The 26,434-nt window shown below is 32.7% G+C and overlaps 1 protein-coding gene and 1 long non-coding RNA gene across 8 annotated transcripts in view; one reads left to right on the forward strand and one right to left on the reverse strand.

Moving 5' to 3' along the window:
- Nucleotides 1-3,683: 3,683 nt before the first annotated feature.
- Nucleotides 3,684-20,820, reverse strand: LOC138315370 (uncharacterized). 2 transcript variants are annotated; one of them, XR_011207488.1, is made up of 3 exons: nucleotides 20,758-20,820; nucleotides 19,681-19,870; nucleotides 3,684-3,820 (listed from the first exon to the last, which is right to left on the reverse strand). It is a non-coding gene; the product is annotated as an uncharacterized lncRNA (long non-coding RNA). The 2 variants fall into 2 exon arrangements; XR_011207487.1 differs by lacking the exon at nucleotides 3,684-3,820 and adding an exon at nucleotides 18,774-18,896.
- Nucleotides 3,701-26,434, forward strand: part of LOC138315369 (dynein axonemal heavy chain 5-like) — a 93,237-nt gene continuing 70,503 nt past the window's right edge. For 5 of the 6 annotated variants that reach the window (XM_069256342.1, XM_069256339.1, XM_069256340.1 and 2 more), the window contains exon 1: nucleotides 3,701-3,835. In XM_069256342.1, coding sequence (XP_069112443.1) covers nucleotides 3,710-3,835 — 126 coding nt within the window. In that variant the 5' untranslated portion in view covers nucleotides 3,701-3,709. Of the gene's footprint in view, nucleotides 3,836-17,493; nucleotides 18,340-26,434 lie in introns of those variants that run through there. The other variant, XM_069256343.1, reaches the window with a different exon arrangement.

Here is a 26,434-nt window from a genome sequence, read left to right on the forward strand (position 1 = left end):
CCTTTGAGGATTACAGAGACAGCAACACCCAACTTCAGAGCTACACAGTCAAAGGCAGTGTACCTTTATTTAATTATTTGATGTACAATGTGCCAAACTACATTTCTTATCTGTGGTCACACACAGAGCCTTTAGTTTCACTATGATATAGTCCAGGGGTGAATATAAGGACAGTATCGGGGATGCATAAAGAATAGGTTCCTGGATGCCCTTTTCTTGTTAAAAACCCAGAAGGTTTCTAATATCTCAAACGCTCAGTTATAGAGGCATGAAATATGTGCACCTTCAAAATGAAAATGAAGCTTAATTGGTGTTTGATAGTATGATAAATAAAGTTCTGAAATAATCGTTATTGTCTGTAATACATTAAAAAAATAAAATAGCTTGGATTTGCCAGGAAGACCTTTCCTTATCTAAACAAAAAAACATTCATCCTATCAGAATCTATCTTGTTAAAATATTTCCAGAGAGATCTATTATGTTTAAAAGGAGAACCCTCTCATACATACATATTGTAGATGTTTTCAAGGGGTGTAAGATTTCAATCAAGTGATCAAATATTGAATCACTGATGGTTCTACATTCAAAGGCTTGTTAAAGATGTACAGTAGGTGTTTTCTATTTAAGCAAGAAAATTAGATTTTTTTTTTTTTAAATGTGAATTGGTTTTGTCCCTTAAAGAACCATATACATGTGTATATCCCAGGGGAAATCTTTTGATAAACGTTTATGGATCCAACTGAATTATACATTATTTAATTTAAGAGATATATATATATGAACATTTTTAAATAATATGTATCAAAACTGTTAGTTAAAGATTGATATTGCTAGAACAGTGGTTAGACTAGTTTCATGTCATTATTGTGAATCCATCTCAAAGCAGGTCAAGGTCAAAGGAGTAAACGTTTAATGATGGCCTGATTATTTCATTGAAAAGGTTATTTTATTGTATTTCTTGGTATAGGGATATGTCTTCTTGTAAAGTTTCTTAAGTGAAAGAGACAACACTGATTTCTGGTATTAATCTTTAAAGATGTTTTCCCTTCATTCTTATCTATGACCTTCATACAACTCTTGTCAGTGAAATTTCATGCTTTAAGATTATATATACTAAGTTGGTTGCAGTTTCCATTGTCTGTCTTCTGCTCATTCACTGGCATGTTTTGTTTTTAAACAACCTCTTCTGGATTACTGAAATAACAGGTGTCTGCTGATCAGTCTGCTCAAGGAAGGGCTACCAAGTTTGTGTGTCCTGGGTCAATGGCATCAAAGTTTTACCAGTAGCATGCCCAGACGACCAGTAAATGTAGCTAGTTTGCTGGAATGTACGGCTATGAAGTTTGGACAAAATAAATGAACTTGAAATTTTGAAATGCTTTGTTTGTTCTGAACAATCTTGAAATTATTTAGGAATCTCTTTGCTTGGTTTTGTGAGTGTTCATGGACCAAGCGTGGACCAAGCGTTTTCACTTTATTTAAGGATTAACTTGAATAGATTTTTTATGTTATGGAGATATAACACAAAAATCTGAGTGTACTCTAAATAAGCGGTTTATGATGAGAGTACACTCAGATTTTTGTGTTATATCTCCATAACATAAAAAATCTATTCAAATTAATCCTTATAATTCAATTTACTAAAGATAATCTCTTCAACATTTAAAATTCATTTTGGGACTCTTTTGTCTATGAAATTAATGCGCCGTCATCTCAGCCAATCAGAAGCAACGTTACAAACGGCGACGCCATTTTTTCCTTTATGGGCTGATAAAGTAAATTTTTAAGCCAATGAAAATGCTCGTAACAAGCAAAAATGAATTATACAGTGTTAGACCAAACACAAAACTATTACAATATTATGTGTACATGTAGTTATTCCGATTGACCGTAACTTGGGCGTTTTATGTTTCTCTTATTGTTATATTCAAGATTATTTTTGTTTGATATAAAAAAAAACCAGCTATAATATGAAATGTAAAATAAACACGGAAATTCATATTTGGATAACCAGATTACTTCATTCTGGTCTTTGAGTTCCGTGGTCTTTTGAAAAGCGCCAAGTTCAACATACTGTCGGAAAAGAATGGTCTGTTTGACTATAGAAAAATATGATCTTTTCTCTGCTTTTCTTTTTTTCCCTCTTCCTTTCAAATCTTGAATGCATGCAGAAAACCTTCACATTAAGTTTGCACAACTTGGGTCATAGGGAACTGATATGAAAAAAACCTTGTTAGCCGATCGTTTCCAAAATGTAATATGCACAGCTAACGTCCAAAAGGAATCCATATAAAAGATCCCTCCAGTATACTTTCTGAGAAAGCGGTAACAAGAATTGTAAACCGACGGACGGACGGACCTCAGACGATTTAAAATTTCATATGAGAAAAGTTTCTTAACATAAGATTTATCTTAACATATGTAATCCTTTAATCGATATAGGATATTTTAGATAAGGATCCTTGCTAAAGTTAAGGATATTCGTGAAACTGGGCCCCAAACTTCAGTACAATGTGACTATTTCTTACATGCAAATACACATGTATTAGATACATCATCAATAAAATTAACCTTGATCTAAACACTATTTTGATCATGAATTTTGTCTTTTGTCCTCAAATCTGCCTTCGCAATCTTATCTTCATTAAATAAAGACGAAAAGAATGGAAATCTGGTCTTGGACAACTCCCAAATAAAAATTGACAATTTGCTGAATGCAGACACAATGGAAGATCAAAGTACATGTATTCCGGTTTTAGGTCAAAATTCTTACCAACGTTTTAGAATTGTAGATCTTGGATTTTGACAAAATGTTTTGATTTTCTTCTATTTCATGAGTATTTATACGAAGGTTTTCGTGTCCCAACTAGGCCAATATACATACTTGTACATGGGTAACATTAGAATGACTACTTAATACAAGACCATATATATAATATGTAATGTTTGACGTTGACGTTTCTTACCCCTCACCAGATAAGATTCATTCGTGTCATATATCACATGATTTAATTTATTAGACTAAGTCATATAGCTATGTGTCTTCTTATTGAATTTTTACATCTCATTGTCTGTCTTGCATAATCCTTTTAAACAATTTGTCATAAGTCATACAGGTCAGAAAAAGTTTCAAGTTGACGTAAATCTTCATTTACAATGTATTATTTTTATGAAATTATTAAAACCTTATTGTTTTATGAAACATTGTACAAAAGATACAAGGTCGCTGATTGTTTTAAATTGTCATAACATGTCTTTTATTTAACAATGTCAACTTAACTTTTTTAATATCCATGTACAAAAAATATCGGAAAGAGAATGTATCTTTACAAAATTAATTACATTATGTACCTATAAACATTAAATTTCCAAAGTCTATTTTCTTTAACTCCTATGTTGAATGATCTATTTTGATTTATACTAATTAATGACTGTACTATTAATCCTACGATCGCGTGTACACCTATGGGTAATCTATATCATTTTATATAGGAATTATCCGATTTGCCCGCCTCAACACCTAAAACAACCAATTAGGTGACCCAAAGGCGGGCCCCTACCTGCGCGGGTTCATCGCCTCCAAGGTAACTCTATAAACAAGATGGCGACCATGTGCGCTGAGCACGAGTGGTATTAATTATTAACGAGTGCATTTACTAACAAGTCACACCGGAATATGTTCACGAACGGAATTTAAACAGATCAGAAAATGGAGAAACCTAAATCTCCGAGACCATCAATGTCGACGAGAGGAAGAGCAGGAAGCACGGTCGAGATGAAGAATAAATCTCGGTTAGCTGCTTTGGCACCTGGAGAAAATCTGAAAGAAAAACAGGTAAGATTACTAATCAAATCAACTGTGTAGTGACAGGTGCCCCGTATTAACTGACAACAAATGGTATGCTGTATTGTAAAGTCTAGTATATGAAGTCATCAACACCAATATATATGGGACACCTTGCCAATTAAATTTAATTAATTAGGCTGATTACATGATCCGTACAAAACGTATTGTGTTATATTTTGTGGATCAGAGAATCATTACCCATTTTCCGACTAACAAAGTTCATGATTAGAAAAAAAGTTTTATAAAGTTGTTTATGTTGAAATTATCCTATTTGTTTCAACCTACAATTACTCAAAGTCAGTCAAATTCATATAAATCAATGCTCAAATTTCTAATGTTTTTGTTTTTTCTAATTTGCATACATGTATATTCAACATGATATTTCTTGTTTACTTTAAAACATTTTAAAGACTTTTATCTAAAAAAGAAAACATTTTTGTTTCATTAGGTATGGATCATATATCTATCAAATCTATAGATAGATATCATATTCTGATTTCTGAGTAATACTGAGAGTCATTGTAACAGATCCCTAAAATCATTTTATGGTGTGGGAAATGTTATCTGTTGTATATATCTTAGGTTAGAGTAGCCCTATATAGGGCTCTTAACATTGAAATAAAACTCCCGATTACACTTCCACTCTACTGAACAAGGCTAATTATGGGCCATTTACCTTTCACTTTAAAGGTACATAAGCCCAATTTCATGTTCAATCACAGTTAAGTGTTTATATTCAGTCGTCCATATTGACATTGTTACTTTGTTGTATAAAACACGCTACTAGATCAATGAATAATGAACCGTGCTTTTAGCCTTAACGCCTGAATTAATCTGCTTAACAGTTAAAGCAGGTATTTTTCTGCTTAAGATTTTCAGATTAAGATCAAGACTGTATTAATACTGATTTTATGATTATAAAAGTCAGATTTATAAATATAGTGTTGATAAGGTGTTTGACACATTGATCAAAATAAACAAACTAGAAAGACCTTTATATGTTATATCTAAACCTTGTATTTTGATCTCGTTCTATAATAATCTGAATTTGCAGTTATAAAGTTACATGGTATGATATTTTTAAATGGGGAAAAATTATGAAAGATTTTTTGTCCTGATTAATCTGCTTTAAATATTTTTGGTTCAAGAGTGTGTAAGTGTCATTAACCATTACAAACTTCATGAACAGTCATAATTCACAACAGTACATTATCAGAAATCTATCTCCCAGAATTAATGAACACATAACTGTAGGCTCACAATAAGAAACAAGAAATAAAATACATTAAATTGAAATAACGCTACAAAGAGAGGAATAAATTTACATAATTTTGCACTTAACTTTAAAATAAACGATTTAAATAGGACCATAAGCTAGTTGTGAAATTATTACTGTGATATTTTTAGGTATTATATTATATAAATACTTAAACTTGGGGTATGGGGCTATAATATAAAGTCTTTTAGATATTTAAAAATTCTAATGATGTAGGCTAATGATTTGGGAAATGGTGGACTGTAGGTAAATACTGATATTTGTTTCCAAATAATGTGAACAAACATGTCTGATTAAGCATACAAGACAATTCAAAACATGCTGATAAATTTGATTATCTATCGAACAGACACAACAACTCGGACAAAAGAATCTTGGGTCAACAAAAACTGGCACAAAGGATCGAAACTTTTAAATCTGAATGTGTGACGTTATACCAAACACTTAATCAGCCAAGTTTCAACTTCGGCAGTTTTGTTTGTAAGGAATTCTAACCAGTACCTGCGACTGTATCAAAGGTTCGCTCGAGTGTTGGCAACAATACAAAGATAAATATTTAGAATCTATTAAACTTATCAAAAAGTTACAGGAGAAAATATGTCAAAGGTTCAAACTGGGCGTAGATATCCACGATTAAAAATTAGTGTAACAGTCGTATTGTAGCGACCTTTTGGCTTCCGACATCAACTTTTCACACATTTATACTTTGCAGCCATTCTGTTAGAGAATTTGTGTATTGTAGGTCAATGTATGCAAATCTGTTTGATTAAAAATCAATAAGACCTAAATTTATGTATTCCATAGAATTTGTTATCAATAATGTTTTTGGCTATGAATATTTATATATACATTGTCCAGATTTCTTGTGCCCATGGAACACCAGAATAAGATGGTTGAATTTAAGTGATGCTTCACAGGTGTTGGATAGGGATCGTGTTAGAATGGTGTCAAAACAGAGAAACACTGGTTTTATATATATTATGATTTTAATTGGTAGAGTTGTGCAGAAATATTTTGATTTACTGAGTTTTTAAAAATTGAAGTTTCACACTTTACACACAGGATATTAGTTTGTCAATGATTCCACTATATCAAGATTAGGTCATGGTTATGTACCTTTCACCATGTGGTCTCTCTCTTGGCTGGTACTTCGATTGATTCGGAAGTTCCCTCGAACAGTAGAAATGCTGAGATTTATTGTATAAATGCTTAACTAAAATCAATTGGATAATACAAAAGGTAGTGCTATTGGTTAACAATTAGGGCCAAGGCCTGTGGGAGTTCAAAACACATGTGGTGTTGTACATGTACAGTTGTCTGCCGCTGACCATAGGTCTGTGATTTTTCCCTGGGTATTCCAACCTTCCCTCCACTTTAAACCTTTCAAGTATATTCTTAATATAATTCTTGCTGTTAATAGGAAATAAAACATAATACATACTGTATACCCTAATCCAGAGGTAGATAAGTGCTGACACATCTATTGTATCCATCAAGCCACACCACAGGTACCTGGCTCGTTTTTAAAAAAATTGACATGTTCTAGTACATAATACCGGTACATATATTATGTACTAGAACATGTCTTTTTTTTTTAAATGAGCCAGGTACCTGTGGCCACACTAACAAAACAAATAAAATGAATTCTTTTGGTAGAGGAAGGAAAATGAAATTGTGACATTTTGTTTTTTTATATTTATTTGTTGTTTAAAATGGGCTAAAATGTGTTTTGAACTTTGGCTATGTTTCTTTAAATATAATAAATGGGTTATAGGGTGATAGCAATGTCACCTGACTCATTACAGGCCTAGGGTTATCAACTAATTAATAGGTAGAAAAAGTCCTTAATGGTATCCTACTCTGTGTCATTTAAACACCTGTATAGGCTTGCACCTGTAGTTACCTCTCGTTAACATACATAGACACACCTGTAATTATCGTACATTTTCCTGTAGAATAATTACCTGGTTTTAACTCTGATTTACATGTACGCCAAGTGATATGCCCCCGATACAGAATTTGTTGAAAAACAGATTGAATTAAATGCTTAGCCATTATGCTGTGTGGCAGGGGAGTTGGGATCGATAAGGTTGTATTTGTATAAAGATATAGCTACAATGGTCAGTCAATGGCAGCAAATACAGGCAGATACAGGGTGTAGTATTCTTTTACTGACAAACAGGACTGAAATTTACTCTAGATTACGAAGTTATTCCCACGGATATTTAATGATACAGATTAATTGTTTGCTTAATGTTAGATCATAGCTACTCTTCTGAGGCTCGGTTGGCCGATTAGTAAGATGTCCTGACATATTACCAGAAGCTCTTCACCTCTAGGTTGCGTTTGCCAGGTACTGACCACTTGTCGGTGGTTTTTCTCCGGATACTCCAGTTTTCCTCCACCAAAAAATCTGGCAAATCCTTAAATGACCGTGGCTGTTAATAGGACATTAAACTAATAAAACAAAAAGGTACTATTCCTGTACTTTCAATCTTATACAAGTGACCCTCATTAGGGGATGAGGGCATAAGAATTAATCAGAATTTTTCCGGGTACATTTAAATAAAAAGAAATTAAGGCATTGCAGATAAGCGGAACTGATAAGAATATACAGTGTTTTTTTAACTCCAGGTGGTTTACGATCAATTTACTTTACCAGGTATTATCGAAAAACATGCCCCAAACATGTGTTTTTGATGGTAAATGAATCAGGAGTGCGAATGTGTCTTATCTTTTCTAATAAATAACATGATAGGGTAGCATGAGAATCCTTGTGGTATATTCAGTTACATGTAGTAGACGTCCCACGTCCCATGAAGGTCTATCTCATCTACCCCCGAAGTCTGCTTTCTGTTTCCTGTTGAGCTGAGAAAGGTGTAGATAGGGATTATGGTATCAATGGGGTGGCTTAGCTATTTCAAAATTTTGCACCATAGTCGTGTTTTATTGTCGAACATAAAAGAAGAGTGAGATTAGGTTAAGATTCTACTACCGTAATTCACTGCAAATAAGACCCCTCTTTCACCCCTCACACCCAGGCAATCATTCATGAATACTGCATTATAAGCGAATATTTTGAAAAGCTTGGGCCTTCATTAAAAGAATATATATGGTTTAGGTATTATTAATTAGTTTGTGTAATAAAAATTGTTCAAACCAAAACAATGTTGAAAAATCCAAAAAAAAATTATCCCTTAAAAAATGATTGACTACCGCAGTATACATGATAAGTGTTTGATTTTACTGTTACATGTACGGGCAGTAACCTAGGTAAAAGTTCTATTTTATTTTAATCCTTTTGAGGTTCAAAGATGTTGTTGTATATATATATGGTTGTTTCCTATCGAAGCAGCAAAGGGTAGCCTTTGGTAATTCAGAATAATTTATTTCATATAATTACTTAGAGACTATGGTTAAAACTTATAATGATGCTGTATTATTTGCAAAAGACATAGAAACATCGAGATTCTGTCTTGTTAAGAATTTCAAGGTGTGAATTGAATAATTGTAACACTCCAAACTCTGCATGAGCTGGTATATCGCTGAACATCTACATTAATTATGAACCAACTAAATTTGTGACTAGTATACAGACCATTATGTTTAGTACAACTTTTTGGAATATTTACCCGCGGCAAAATATACTATTAGTCCAATAGGACAAACTAATGAGCTATTGAAAACCGATTCATCTCAAGATTTTGAAATGTAAATACTTGATAGTCATTCAGTTCTGTAGTCAAGAGGTAGTGTAAATAGAGAATGAGAGCAATAGGGGACCTCTATAAAATACTAGTAGGGGGGATTACACCTACTTGGTACATGTACAAGGTCATATTGGTACATGTACAAGGTCATATTATAGACATTACCAGTCGACATTCACATGGCACTTTAGATACCTAGGGCAAGTAGTGACTGGCTCCAATGTTTTTGGTATGTTGTGATTGGATGAGGTTCTGGTGGATGTTTTTGGTATGTTGTGATTGGATGAGGTTCTGGTGGATGTTTTTGGTATGTTGTGATTGGATGAGGTTCTGGTGGATGTTTTTGGTATGTTGTGATTGGATGAGGTTCTGGTGGATGTTTTTGGTATGTTGTGATTGGATGAGGTTCTGGTGGATGTTTTTGGTATGTTGTGATTGGATGAGGTTCTGGTGGATGTTTTTGGTATGTTGTGATTGGATGAGGTTCTGGTGGATGTTTTTGGTATGTTGTGATTGGATGAGGTTCTGGTGGATGTTTTTGATATGTTGTGATTGGATGAGGTTCTGGTGGATGTTTTTGATATGATGTGATTGGATGAGGTTCTGGTGGATGTTTTTGGTATGTTGTGATTGGATGAGGTTCTGGTGGATGTTTTTGGTATGTTGTGATTGGATGAGGTTCTAATGGATGTTTTTGGTATGTTGTGATTGGATGTGGTTCTAATGGATGTTTTTGGTATGTTGTGATTGGATGTGGTTCTAATGGATGTTTTTGATATGTTGTGATTGGATGTGGTTCTAATGGATGTTTTGGTGTTTATAGCCTCAGTAAAGAACATACTGCAGCCTCCCATACTGCAGCCTCCCAAAACATATATACAGTCACTTTACTTAGCACCCATCAGATATATGAACTCATCTTAGTTTATACATTCACCACACACACACCGCTTCTCACACACACACACACACACACACAGCGACCATTGCACACGTGCACACATGCAACACAACACACGTACTAACTAGGCATATGTTTTTAACACATACTTACTGCATATGTGTGTGTGCCACGGAATATATAGCAGTAAAAATTACAAAACAAAATGAAAACTACATGTCTTTTTGTTGTTATTAGCTATGTGATTCATACTGTATGGCATTCACAATAAATTGGCAGGTTATCATTGGACAAGATGGAATCAGGATGTGTTTTATAAATATTGTAGAATATATTTGTTATAGACATTGACTTGAACACTGGCTGTTTTAGGTATTTATATGTTGGTGTAGTATGGTAAGGTGATAAGTTATCCAATTGTTAACTGATAAAGGTGCAAACAGAACATGGAGGTCTTGGCAAAATATCAAATCCAGTTTGTTGTGGAGGCTAAAATGAAATCATTGTGGTTTTGAAATTCAAATAAATTGTTATTTTACAGTGTTGGTACAGATTGTGTGGTCCTTATAACTGTATAAGATTAATGTGAAGATATGACCAGAGATTTTGACACCTGACATTTCATGAACGATTAGTCACTAAGGTGTGCAGGGATTGTCTCCCCTGAGTTTATAACATAGAAGATCTTTTTCAAATCTGGAGAAATTCAACTTTATATTTTTGATTTTTAAAAGAGTTTTCCTGAAATTTGCACTAAATTTGACCACAAAATGTTAGAAATAAGATTATAGTTCTCTAAATACTCTTTTGTGTTGCCTCATGCCTAATGAATATTGATTGGAAATTAAATTTAATCCGTTGACGTCATGACCTCATCGTCTTAAGAGGAATTTCATGGCTATTTTTATGTGCATCTAAACAATATTAATCTTTCCATTGCATGGTTTATTGAATAAATCTTTTATTTAAAGCAACAGACGGCATTAGACAATAAGTTTACTGAAGTATAAAAAGGATTGTTTGGACATTTAAATAAAGTTACGTCGTAGATATATGGCATGTAATTTAAATGTATTGCTTAAGATTTCTGTAGGAGATACATAGTAAATATATCCGTGTATGTGTTTCTCTTCGGTCAGCCTTGCTTAAAGCAACACCCTGTTGTATTATGGGGTAAATCAGTGCATTCTTACAGGCACACTATACATGTATAATATATTGCAAGAACACAAACAGAAATATTTACAATAACAGAATGTAACATAAGTCATGGGTTTTGATTTTATTTCTCTCATTCATGTGCTCTTTTTTGTAATATATTTAAAGTAACAGGGTACAAGTTATATATAGTGTGTTTAAACCATATTAATTGTCCTATACATAAAAATGCTTCTACAAGTTTCTTTCACTTCTTTGTGTACAGTTTCACCTCAATAAAACTTGAATGCGATATATTGAGTTTTAGTTTTCATTGACTACATTAACATACATCAGGAGAAGTATTTTTTTGATTGATTAAGATAGAAGAGTTATTCCCCTTTTTACTGATTTTCACTAATCTACTGGTGATGATATTTTAGGTACAATTTCCTACATACGTAGTCTAAAATCTTTTCAACAGATTGCCATGTTTTCCCATTTACAAATAGGAAACCTGTCCATACTGACTTCTGCAGTTTAGAGGTAAAAAATACTGATGCATTTTGTTGTCTAGAATAAATTAGATTTGATACAATTAAGTTAATATTGGTTGGTGTTATATGTCCCAAATGGTTTATCTGACCAACTTGTTTTGTCCCTCTTCAAGTGTCAGATTAGGCAGGTTTACCTTATCTTAGAGAATGTTTGATTAAACAGGTTACTTTGAGATCAGCATGTTGTGTCCTATAATATGTCCAACTTGGTGTCAGATTAAGCAGGTTCATCTACCAAATTAATTCTGTGTCAGTGTGTCAGATTAGACAGGTAAATCTAACCAAATATTGTGTCCCATATATATAGAGAGAAGCTAAATTGAATATCAGGTTAATGTTGATGAAGGTGTCAAGATTCTCTAGGATAGCAAATTACAGCTTCAGTCTATTACTGTACCTTTAGTGTAATAGGCAAACAAACCTGATTCTTTTGAAATTAACGGACACAAGTAATGGTTTGAGATTTCTCCCCTATTTATATCACATCAGCAGACTGTACTTTTATTCTAGATAAACACAACAGACAGGTGTAACAATGACATGTTTACCAACCTAAACATCAGGATAAAACCTCACTGACAGGTATTTAATGAGGAATCCTCCGCCATCAGATTTTATTCCTTCAGGTACACTATGAAAAAGTGGAAAAGTTAATTACATATATCCTTTACACTTTTCTTGATTTAAATCACGACATTAAGGGATTAGAGATTTAGGAAATACAAATTCCTTAATCTGACTTTTGTGTTAGGTGATCATAAATAAAAGACATGGTATGACTTTTACTGTAAGTTATCTCTTTAAGATTAAATTTTGATAGAAATTATGAACATTTTATGTACTCATTGAAATTGAAACCTTAAGATTTTCACTGCTGAAACTGCATGGTCCTTGATTATTACAGGAAGTTATGTTGATTAATTGTAAGTTTATTCTGACCAAATTGTTCAATAAAACCTACCTTAGTGACCATTTCTGAATAGTGACCACCTGCTTAACAAGACCATTTATGTGGTCCAAAATGTCTTATTTTCACATAATTTGACCTGTTTGTAAATACTACTTGACCATAAAGACTATTTTTCTTTGTTACCCTGGTAGTTCTTTCTAGATGGACCTATAGATATCTGAGTAAATTAAAATATTTTACTGAACAGAAATTGAATCAGGAATCTTTATGGAAAAGAGAAGACAAATTTATCGGCGTGATGTTTGCATCTCTGTGAGTTTGTTGTAATGCTTGTATTAGAGTCAGAATTTGAGTGATAATTTGAGTTTTATTTTATGATTACCATACCAATAAATCATATAATATTAAATCACCTAGGTTAGACTTTCCTGTGAAGGTTACTACACACATTAGAAAGTTTTAACTGTGTTTCGTGACCTGAGCCAGATACGTACCAGCCATTAAACCTGCTAGTTCTAATATTTCAATGATACAATCAAAACTCAATAAATTTTCAGGCATTTATTACAGCTATCAATGCAAACATTTTTCAATATTACACATAGAAGATTTATGATATTGTATATTATATGCCTCCGCTTGAACTCTCTTTGGTCGACAATGGTAACCAAACAACATGCAATCTCTCAATACCCTCAATGCTGTTAAAATGTCAGAACTTTTTCTTTGGTTTTATCAATACATGTCATTATGTCCTTTTTTAAGCTGACGTTCTGATTTATATTTCAAATGTCTTCTTTTCAAAAGAAAATATAAGAGGGCAGCTATTTTGTAAGCTAGAGGCATCTGACATTCAAATGTACTAGTTATCATAGTATTTAAAGCATGCTTCATAGTTTACTAGGCTTTAGGTATAACCCAGTGATTAACTGGATTTCCATAGACGACTCATGGACTCATCAAAATTTCAAAATTAGTGTTCTGGACTTGTCTTAAACAATCCTACATACTGGTAAATTTCTGGTAACCTTATCTAGACACATGCAAGGTTTTGGTGATAAAGAGAAGCTGGAGTTCTTGAAAAACCAACCTATGGCCAGTACTTATGATGAGTCAAAAGGAGAAGGAATGGACACAAGTCTGCCACACAGAGTAGTAGCTTTTGAAGATCTATAGAACTCCTTTGGAGGCATGTAGTCATTATAATCAGACAATTTTTAGCTCGCCTATTCGAAGAATAGGGGGAGCTAATGTTGTCACCCCGGCGTCGGCGTCAGCGTTGGCGTCCCATTTCACGTTAAAGTTTTTGAGCAAGTTTCTGTTTCGTCAATTGTTTAAGCTTAAGTCATCATAAATGTTTATGATTTTATTTTCCTAATGTGTATGGATGCTAAACGTGATAACACAACCAATTTGGGGCCCTTTAGGGTTTTTTTCAGTCTGTTAATTTGTCATATTTCCATGTTAAAGTTTTGAGCAAGTTTCTATTTTGTCTATTGTTTAAGCTTAAGTCATCATAAATGTTTATGATTTTATTTTTCTAATGTGTATGGATGCTGAACGTGATAATACAACCAATTTGGGGCCCTTTAGGGTTTTTTTTGAGTCTGTTAATTTGTCATATTTCCATGTTAAAGTTTTTGAGCAAGTTTCTATTTTGTCAATTGTTTAAGCATAAGTCATCATAAATGTTTATGATTTTATTTTCCTAATGTGTATGGATGCTGAACGTGATAATACAACCAATTTGGGGCCCTTTAGGGGTTTTTTTGAGTCTACTAATTTGTCATATTTCCATGTTTAAATAGTAAATACTTGAACATCAACTTCTTCTGAATAGGCGAGCTTTGCTGTTCTCCAACAGCTCTTGTTTGTTTGTCTTAGAGTGAGGGACGTCAGTTCTCAATTATCATCTTTATAAAAAATGAATATCAAAGGTGTTTACAATTGTGTTGGCTTGACTAAATTTGGAATGTAGACGACACTGTCATGTCATACAGGTAGAAAGAATGAGCAGGCTTATAAACCTCATTATCAAAATGTTGTCGGAATGAATATGTATTGATATTATCATTTCATTTTATATGGAGTAGAAAAAAAAGAAGGAATGATATCTTGGGTATCTGTCAATTGTCGAGTTTTAATGCCAACTTTTATGCTGTAGGGGTTTAAATTGATTGTGAATTTCTTAACATCTTAAAATGTCAGAGTTGTATTGAATACACAGGTAGCATGAAGATAATATTGGAAATGATTTATACGAAATGAAATATCGGGGATTGAGAAGAAATAAGATAATAATAAAAATGGAGTAGAATATATAAGGAACATTGATTAATCTGTTCCGATACCATGCTTTAATGAGTCAGAATAAAAACGACATCCAGTCGTGTTCTATTACTTTACAAAGCTTTAGTGTTGCCATAGCAACATAAATACAATACAAAACAATTGGCAGCGCGATTTTAATGGGACATTTATCGATAGTGTATTCAGCCGGTGACATTGATGAACTTGAATAACCTAGTCTGTACAATCGAACCGTCCCACAGTCCAGACGGTCAATATCGTATTATAAGTACACATGTTATGGAATCGGTATATATATACTTTGTATAGTAGAATCTCTGACTTTCATACATAACCTTATCAGAAAAAAAATATTAGGGGTAGGTAATGGGATGGAATAGAACTAAACGTCAAGTGAAGGATTAAGTGTCAGGGTAATACATTCATTAATACAGATTATCAATAGCTCTCTTTTCATCTTGGAAATTAAAACAATATTTACAATCATATTTTAAGACAAACCTGACTATTCATGAATTAAGGCAATTAAAGTTATATCCATATGAACAAAACCAATATCCAATTTAGGTTGGCTGTGAATAAAGTTGGGCCTAACATTCAGTAATTAGACCCCTCCCCCTTAATATACAATTATTAATATCTAGTAGATAGGGGGCTTATTACTGGTATATAATGGTATGTAGCAAGAAATCTATGTAAGGTCTGGAGCATATTGAAAGTTGGAGCTTTCTAAAAGAAGCCATGACAGTTGAAATATATTTCTAAACAGAATAACATCGTTACAATCCTCTAAAGTTACAAAGAACATGGTGTCTGTAAGCATGTTTAGTAAATATTTTATCATGGTTAATTTAGGTAACAGTGATGCTTCTTTGTAAAGTAGGATTGTTTATGAAAAAGATCCTTAACGAAGGAAATAATTTAAAGGAGATTCGTGCATCAGGGTCTTAAAGATTGATTGTGCTGTCTTAGTACTATAATATCTTTAATCATCTTTGTTGATGCAGGTGTTTCTCAATTTCCTGTTATTACAGTGTGCCTTTCCTGCTTGTCTGGAGTTTGTCTAGGCCTACCAGAATAAAATAGGATTATTGATTTTATGACAGATGAAATACAAAATGGATGGAACATGGATGTATACCTGTGGTAGAGGGAAGGAGGAGGGGGAGGGATTGGCAGGACCTCAAGGTCATATGTCCTACACAGAATAATGAAAGGGATATTAAGAGCATTGTCCAGACTAATCCCCTGAAATATGTTAAGGGGAATCAACATCAAGGTTTTTAGAGTTGAGAGTTGTCTCCTCTTCCCCAATGATGAGAAAAGGAGACCACAGATAGTTATAGTGCATGTAGTTGTGTCTTTTTTGGTAAGATTGAAAGACATGTCAAAACATTGTAAGAATAAATATAGGATCTTACATGAGTGTTCATTTCATATGGGATGAAATCATTTTATGATACGGGTCGATAATTTTGTGAGCAAGGCGATCAAAAATTAAAACTTCGAGACAAGTTTCATAAAATCTCATTTGAAATGAACACAAATTTAAGATACTTTTTATCACATATCTACAAATACCAACATAACAAAGAATGTCACGTCAAAATGTATTCCAAAAATCTAGGAGAGGCCGCCACTTTTGTCCCACCGTCCTCGTAATCCTGACGTCATGTCATTTTTCCTGACGTCATTTTATTGTTTCTGTCTGACGTCACTTTAAATTTCTAGCCATTGAAAGCGCATTAAAAAAATTACACGGCTAAAATCAGTGTAAATCAGGCGGATTATGTGATAAAGATAAAGAACACATGATTAGTATTTAACAGTACAAGGTTTATTTTGGTGCAAGACTTAGGAAAGCCAAGATGACGATTAATTAAAAATCCCTTAAATGTTGTCTAACAAAAGTACATTTAATTAAATTCCACTTTTAAGATAAGTAGCACTCTACCAAAAAAAAAAAAAAAAAAACCAACTTCTTCCATTCCAAATCTATTAAGATGACCTTGAACTTCAGTTTTACACTGGCATTGAATGAATTAGGCAATTTATTTTCCTATTTAGAATTTATATAAAAACATCAATTCAATGGTTTTGGCCATTTGATACATCATATTAATTATTTGGTAATGAAATATGACTGAAAATTTTTTTTATCAATAATACTATTGATGTGCAGTATTGGTTTAGATGTGATAATAATTTTGTTTGTACATCGTGTGATATATCAGACTTTTAATCAGAGTTGCTTCTCAATAGTCCATAAATTAGTGTGATTGGTATCGTGCTTGGTCAACCTTTACTACTAAGTCCACTTAGGGCTCTATAACCAAAGTGTTATATGTCCAACTGGACAAATTAATTTTCTACCTATAGGCTAATTTTACGCTATTACCATGCATTGCCAACTTAACCATAAAAACTAAAATTAATTTTTCTTACAAAATTGATCTATGAGAAATTGTTTTCTTATTAGACGTCTGTACTAAATCATTTAAGATTACTTCAATCTTAATAAAGTTATTAGCAATGTATTTGAACAGCCAGTTGATAAAATCTCATATGTAACAGATTTAACTTTCAAGCTGACATTGCAATAGGATAAAAACTGTGAGTAGATTATATGTAAGTCGCTGGGGAGCTACCCTAGAGTATTCGTCCAATACTGAACAACGTGACAGTTCAATAAACTCTCACTAACTCTACCAGATATCACATCCGATCTGATATGCTTGAATAGCTTGCGCAATAAGGCATGGTCCATAGACACCTACCTCTATCTACCTGTGGTACGATATAGAAATCAAAAGCTTATCAACTTAAATAGCCGTTATTCTACTGGACTGCAGGACACTTAAACGTCTCAAAAGGATCATCTGACTGATTGGCAATGATAGATACGCGGAGAAAAAGAGACAGATTCATAGATTCTATCGTGTGATGTTTGATAGGCCGAATATCGAGGGATTTGATTCTACATTAAAAATCGTTTTAGGATTAAGTAAATTCAACACAGAGGTTAGTGTACCCAATCGTCGCCGTGGTGATGGACAGTGTTTATTGAATCTTTGCACACTGACATTTTATATGTCAAAATAAATGTCCTTTCACTTGAGAAATTTAATTTAAAACATGCATAACACGAAAATGTTACCTTCATGTATACATGCTTAATCCTGTTGGGGAAGTATTTGAATGACCTTTTAGTAGAGTTGTCGCTAAGATGGTCGGCTGGTGGGATATTTAATCCTGAAAGTGATGGGATTTGTAGTGTATTAAATGACAACACGGCTTGGACGTCCTGAGAACTGACCGTCTAATTTGGTCAGATGAAGATGTCTATCTAGTTACTGGTGAACTGTGGTCAAAGCTTCTATGTAGCTGTTGATGCGACGTTTTGTGTTGTGTTTTGATTGGTAATAATGAGCAGACGTATGCTAATGTGCAGATATTGGATCTTTACCTGACAAGAAAACATAACATTTTGTTTGTACAATCACATAATCTATCATCCGACGGCTGATAAAGCTGTTATAGGGCTGACAGTGGCACGGTGGAGATTTTATATGACACTGTAGTTTAGTGGTCAGATTGGGATTATAGCCTGAATATGGATGAGAAACCAAAACAACGGAAGATGAGCCTGGCAAGGCGACAGAGTGTCATCATCTCGGATAAATTCTACCGGGTAGGTAACCATGGAAATGCAATATTTATTAAAAATATATCAACTGTGATTCATTTAAAACATATTGCAAGCCTTTTGGTAGCTATGAATATGGTATTTATGTAACATCACATTAGTTATATGTAAGTTATTATCAGGTTAATGTTTAGATAATGTTAATTTTTAGATAATTAATAATTAATAATAATAATTAATATTCAATACAATATTTAAACTTCTTTTTCAATGTACCATATGCACTATGACATTGGTTTGATTTCAAAAATATATTTCAATCTTAAGATCATTTTTCTTATTAATCCAAAAGAATGGAAATTTAAAAATATGAAATAGAAATATAAAAGTACTAGCTATATAAACATGTGATTCAATTCTGATGGTATGCAAAATCTGCAATGGCTAATGGGTTAAAGTGTGTGACATTTTACCTCTAGCATTAATCCACATTTTACATGTAAGCCTAAGGCCAATATAGGACCATATGTACTCGTCATATGATGGTGGATGGAAGTCGTACTTTTTGCCATAAACAAAACTTTGAGACCTGATACGTCTTTCTGGAGTCAAAATTGAGGCAGTTTAGTGTCATATTTGTAACAATCATTTGCTGTTTTCTTAAAAAAATATGATTGCCAATAGATTACTTAAAAGCATTTGAAAAAAGGAAAAGGCTCATATCATCATCATTCAGTTTAATACTAGAACATGGACATGCCATCGATTTTAATTTTGATTGATTGAGATTTCAGATGAATTAAGAGATAGTGACTGTATTGATAAGATCATTATTTATTTATGCGGAATGATTACATTGGAAATGTACAGCAGAATGCCAACTTGTTCATATGTAGATAATTGGTAGCTAGCTAGCCTGTTTCTAAAAAAGGTTGAAATGGTCACTTGTGTGATCTTGTGACTGACATATCACTTTTCCTTTCGCTTGTGTGATCTTGTGACTGACATATCACTTTTCCTTTCGCTGTTGAAATAGTAAAGATAAAGATTTTCTCTCCAATAGATGCTATTGACTGACTTAATATCATACCTTGAGAATATTCCTAAAAGATCAATTAGCAGGCTAAGTGAGTTCACAAGTATATAAAGTGAAAGTAGATTTTGAAAATCAATTTGTCATTTCTGAACAAAATACTGTTGGTGGTTTTTCATTTATCGTTTTACATAATTGAAAAAAAAGATATCTTTGTTACTAAAATATAGTTGTGTTTTGCCATCTGTATACAAAAATATTAATTGACAGAATACTGTTGGATTATATTCTTTGGATTAAATGACAAATGCCATGAATTTTAGATCCAGGGTCAGTAACTACAATTTACATACCCTGGTATAATGCAGGTCCACATTCTTACACAGATGTGGTTCCTGATCACCGGCGTTTCAGCTCTTTACTTCTGACTTTCTGCCAAACGCGATCTTTAATGCCATTAAATCACTTGCTTGATTAGAATTCAATAAATTTGCTGGGGGAAAAATCTTCTGGTGTTCAATTTTGCCACTGGAGGACTGTTTTCTAAAATATAAATTTATCTTTAATGCAACGTAGTGGAAGATTGAGCTGAATAGCGTATATATTGTACTTGTGACAAGTAGAAGGCGTTTCTTGGCATCTCATGGTAGTATGAATGCAAAGTGTTCTAATATTTATGTTCCATTAACTTGCTGGGTTTTCTGAGGATTGGGGTAGAGTTTGGATGAGATGAATTTTAAAAGATATATTCTTTGAAGTTTTAGTAGAATTAATTAATTGCAGTTTTAATACAATATAATATTTATCAAACTTTCACAGGTTCCATAGTTTATGATATATAACATGAATTAAGTTTCATGTATGTATTAGCTCTTCCTTAACAAAATACATAAATGTATACGTACATAATGTTTATAAATTTTGCTAAGATTACCATTTTAGTGACCATTAACATCATAAACTATAATTTAATGTTTGCAAGAAGTTAATGCAGCAAAAAAAAGTTAATGAGGTATTAAGGAGAAAGGTTAAGGCGTTAGAATGATAATTGAAAAACTGACATCATTTTTAAATACTATACCAAATTACATAGAAATCTGAAAGAGGCAGACAAAAACACCAGGAGGTAGTATAGCATCATGGTTTTCAGAGGGATGGTCTGCTTCATTATAGTGACATGAATTTTTAAATACATCAATTAAATTTGGCTTGAGAGTTTTGTCCTGTGACATGTTTGATTCTAGAAGTTTCAAATTAGGTGGAGATAACCAAGTACCAGGGGTATTAGAATTCTTCCGAGACAATGTTATAACTTAGGGTCTGATTGCCAATCTTAAGCTGAGTGATTAAGATGTGCCACAATTGCAAGCCCTCCACCTCTAGGTTGCAAATTCAAAACCCACACAGAGAAGAGCATATCAGGTATTTACCGCAGGTTGGTGGTTTTTCTTTGATGACTCCAGCTTTCCTCTACCTCCTCATTCTCAATAGACCCTGGATGTTATGAAAAGGACATTGGTCAAACAAACAAAAGGAAACAAATTACTTTTGCAAATGTGAATAATTGACTTTTTGGATTTTTAGAGTTCATGCAGATATAAATATTAATATGCATCCTTCTTACCAGTAGAAGGATACAAAAAGTGAAAATCAAACTGACCTCAATTAAAATTTTACCTATAGGTGTACGTGCCAGTATGTGTAAACAAGATGTTATGCCATGGCATGAATTACAGAAACTTTATGGTTATCACATGTTAATCTAGTTTTATGACCAATAGAAGTTTTATATATATATTACCTTTTCCTATTCTTAGAGACTTCACAAATACCTCCCCAAACATAAGTTGGTAAACATCAAATACATTGCTATAACAGAGATTTAAATTTTATCTACCTTTAGATACTTGCCTGTAGATATATGTATAAACATGTCTAGATCTATGTAATAAACTTAGAGTAGTCAAAAGACTTTTTATATAATTCATGAAAAAAAATCCATCAACAATATAAGCTATTGATAGAAATTGAGTTATTCATGTGAATTTTCAATACTTTTTTTTCTTATTCTTCTTTTCATTTCCAATAGAAATTATTCATAAGGGGGTATAGTTGTTGGCTTACAAAGACTACAAATTGGCCTATATTGACCAATGTATTTATCATTATCCTAACAGCTCACTAGGACATCCATTAAGTCCATTTTGAAATAGTTTTGTCTTTCATTCATAAACCTTGAATTCTTTTACGTATTGTCAATAGAATGATGCTCATCAGATTTACACAAAGCTATATATGTTGTAAACCACTCATATAAATCTAACAGAGTTACTTCCCTTTATGTCATTTTGGTAGAGACAAATATGACAGTAACTTTTGGCTGGGACTGGGCATACAGACAAGTAAATGTATATCCCTCAGAAATTACAATATTAACTTACAAAATAATTAGAAAAATAAATGAAAAAGATGATAGAGAGAGAAAGAGAGAGAGACAAACTAAAACTTCAAAAAAATGTTTTATTACATTTTTCACAATGAAATATAAGGTTTTATTGTGAAAACATAACTCCTGTGAAAATATCACTTATGTTTTCACAATAAAACCTTATCACAGGAGTGAAAAATATCACTTATTATTTTCACAATAAAACCTTATCACAGGAGTGAAAATATCACTGTTGATATTTTCTCTCACTTGTGACCTATTGAAATGCAGCATTGAAAGTGAAAATATCATTTTGATTGTTACATCATTAGTTTGTGCACAAAAATAATCATATTTTTGTGTATAAATATGACATTATGCTCACAAAAATATGACGTAATAATTGCAAGATACAATGATGGATTAACCTTTGGCAGAACTAGTAGTGACAGTCTTATGTAAATGAAAGGGAGAAAACAAATGTAATAAATAGAATATTCCTTGTTTCTTGATGAATACAAGTAATATTTCATCTCATGAGGTGGAAACTTTGAAATTATTCACTTGTGCTTCGCACTCGTGAAAAATATCATAATTTACGCCTCACTCGATGAAATATAACTGGTGTTCATTAAGAAACAAGGAATATCCTCTATTTATAGGATATATCATCAATGTTTGTGATGCTGATTTAAATAATTCATATTCAGTAAAAAAGACAAATGAAAGTATACTAATTGCACACTATGTAAGATAAATTATACGTTAAAAAAAATGTGTATCAAAAATTTACTATACGTATGATCACATGAATAAAAGATGTTTAAAAAAACCATTTCATAGTAATATTAGTAATATCATCAGCTAGGATGTCTAATTTGATAGTTTTTATCAAAATAAGATAAAAATAAAATAATAAGAAATCTTTCATTACTTCCATTTTATTCAATATTAATTTAAGATAATCAAAGCCACAAACACTAATTAATGGACCATTCTAATTGTAAGTAATTTATAAGTGGGTATTGGCTGACTCATCATTCACATGGGCTGAATGGGCTGTTTTCTTTCCAAATTTCAGAAACATAATTATAATCTCACTTTGACAATTTTCATTACAAAAACTACTGAAAAAACAATATAGAACTCAATGCTCTATATCATGTGGTTACAAGTCAATGGGAGATAATCCAAACCTGCTTCAGTTACAAGACAGCTTTAACACTCGCTAAACAGATTAGGTTTACATAAAGGTAATGAAAGTGGAAGAGTTACCTCCCTTTCTATAAGAGTACTTGTCTGTATTATTTGTTTACACGTTGCCATTGTAGACTGAGAGGAAAGGTAAATAAGACCATTGTCACCATGAGAGGAATGTTATAACAGGCTTATGGTCTATACCTGTATATGTATAGTGTGACTCAGCATACTCGACAGTGCACCATATTTACTGGGACAAAAACAATTCTTCATATATCTGTACAATTGATCAAAATCTCTAAGTTTCTCTGTTATGGAGACCTATTATAAAAGGCTTTTTAATGAAATAAAGAAACAGTATTTTTCAAAATGTTGCACAGACATTTAATTTTCTCTCTATACATGTATGTCACACATTTATATATTTAAAAACATCAAAGAATGAACTTATTATAAATCAGCCAGCAGTCAATCATACTGAGCTAGTTATAGGAGTTGAGTAAGTTTAAAAGTGAAATTTTATCCCCACTATTTAATAATACAAAAGTATTATAATATTGAAATATCTGTATTGGAAGTTTTATTGATATATCGTGGTTTTGCATTAGAGTATTTGAAATATTATATTGGATGTGAATACCTGCCCTTTGATAAATCCATGTCCAGCTAGGGGACAATAATGATCTGACTTTAAATTTAGACACAACTCAGGTTTATTGACACAATGGAAGACTTACCTGGTAGATAATATTAATTAACCAGAAAGACCTTCTCTCTATACATAGATACACAGGGTGGGCTGAAATAAAAGTTCAATTATATGCAGAATATTTTAGAAAGTATACAATATAACTGAAATTTGTTACTCCTAGCAATGGTTGGCACTCTTAGGTGTTATGAATGGACTGTTATGGAGTCAGCTATCATAGAATATTTGTATTCAGCTCTACCAGTATTTATACATTGTTGTGGCATCAATGATTTATTGGTACATATTCACTGTCAGGTATGATCAATGATTTATTGGTAAATGGAATCAATTATGTTTTTAACTTCAATTAGTTGTGAATAAATTGGCAGTGCCAGACATGTTATTATTAATCAATTCTCGATGTATCCTGCCATTGACCTGTGTCGCAGCATCATCGACGGAACTCGACAATCATACAACGCTAAAACGAGAATCTAGTTGATTTCAGCTTCCCGCCGTTAACTGCAGCAATTTCTCGCAAGTGTCTTTAATTTGGTATGAAGAACACTCAGTCAGGCATTAATTCTTGTAACAAAGGTCTTTGTCGGCCATTATTACCTTCCTGGGAAATCTCTCCGGAAAAGACTAATGTTATATGTCATGGAGTGTCATTTATGGAAAAAAAAAGTTACCAAGGCTAGTGGTTAATGAGAACCTTTATTTAATAGTATGATATTTAAAGATATATGTAAAGTGAAAAAAAATGTTACCAAGGCTAGTGGTTAATGAGAACCTTTATTTAATAGTATGATATTTAAAGATATATGTAAAGTGAAAAAAAATGTTACCAAGGCTATGGTTAATGGAACCTTATTAGTGATATTTAAATGAGAATTTATTTTAATGAGATTTAATAGTATGATATTTAAAGATATATGTAAAGTGAAAAAAAAATGTTACCAAGGCTAGTGGTTAATGAGAACCTTTATTTAATAGTATGATATTTAAAGATATATGTAAAGTGAAAAAAAATGTTACCAAGGCTAGTGGTTTATGAGAACCTTTATTTAATAGTATGATATTTAAAGATATATGTAAAGTGAAAAAAATTCTCCCTCCACAAATTGTTTTAACATGCTTTAACTCCCTCCCAAACCTGTCATAGTTGGTCTTTCTTTTGTCTTTCTGTTGTTATCTAGTGACTTTATGACTTGCATATAACATGGGTGTAATTGGTATGTGTTTAAATAATTCAGAGATAATGAGGTCTTTTATCAACACTAAGTTTATTACTCAAGCATAATTATGGGAATTTCTTTGATAAATGGCAATAAATGTGCCAGTTAAATGTTCATATCACAGCATTATGTGATGGAAAAGGGAGAAAGTCAACAAAGGAAAACAAGGGGAGATAATCAGGGTATAATCAAGGGTAGGAGTTAATAAAAAGAAGGGAGAATTACATTACTGTGCCTTTTGTAATAGTACCCCAACATTATTTCAATGTATCATACACATGTCTTTTTGTCATAGTTTACTGGTGTCCCTGGTAACCTCCATAGTGCATGGTCATCAAAAACATTTTTGGTTAGCTTGTGATGGCTAGAATGTCAAACAAATACAAGACTTACACATAGAGTATTTCTAATAAAATAATATTTCAACACAAATCAGATGAAATTATTGTATAATTTCATTAAATTACCCATTGTTATGCCAGCTAATATAAATTTAGTAGCCTGCAGTTATCTGTTCATCAGAGAGACTTAATCATCCACACGGATTGTTTGGATGTGGCGACACATGACCTGTTTTACACAACTATTGGCCTCAAGTCGTCCTGATATTGACCATCAATGTCAATAAGTCATCCATCAAAACGAAGATGAGACTTTGTTCTCAGCCTCCATAGCTCTATCTACCTATTGGAACAATACAGACAGGAAGCCTGAAGGTCCATGATTGATAACATATCGGTTAGTCTTGACCACACAGATACTGCTGGGTATTATTTTTTTCTCTGTCAATGATTTAACACTGATAATGCAACATTCTGTTTTCATGCCTTGCTGACAAGCTGGGTATCAGAGTAATTAAATTTTCATAATTAATGATTTGAAATGATAATTTCTAAAATTAATTCAAGGCAGATTAATACAAAGCAGTGACAGGTAACTTGCCTATATAGATGTGTGTGAGGTTTTATTATCCAACAGTATCTATCTACCTTGTCATAAAAATAGACAGATTTCGTGTTTGGAAGCCGCAACTGTTCGGTACTACTAATCAACTATTCATGAAGGTGTTCAGATAGAGACGCTCAGCAACCATCAAATAGTTTGTCTCTACTAAGTACACCAACCAATCACACAAGATGCAACAAATTATAGACACCTAATTTTTTCCCTCTGGACCTGGTTGTCGTGGCAACGGAACGCCATATAAGGCATTTAAAGGGCACAGAAGTGAAGTAGAGGCTTCTCAGGACACAATGAGAGTTTATTGGTATGATTCAAACCGGTGATTTACGACGATTTATGATCTGTGGATTTTACAATTTCAGAGTCCATTAATGTGCGTGTACTTTGAGTTATATTGGACATGACATCAACTGGAGTGCTTCATGTCATTCATACATCTTATGGTTAGATATTGTCTACTGCTGTCGTCTTTAGAACATCACATTCAGACTTGAGCTAGTTCAGCAACATCAGATTGTCAGATTCTGAGCGATATCTGAAAAATTATCTTTAGACTCAAAGCTCTGAAAGAAGTGAATATTCTATGT

The sequence above is a fragment of the Argopecten irradians genome, chromosome 2 (genome assembly GCF_041381155.1).
Source record: "Argopecten irradians isolate NY chromosome 2, Ai_NY, whole genome shotgun sequence".
NCBI lineage: Eukaryota > Metazoa > Mollusca > Bivalvia > Pectinida > Pectinidae > Argopecten > Argopecten irradians.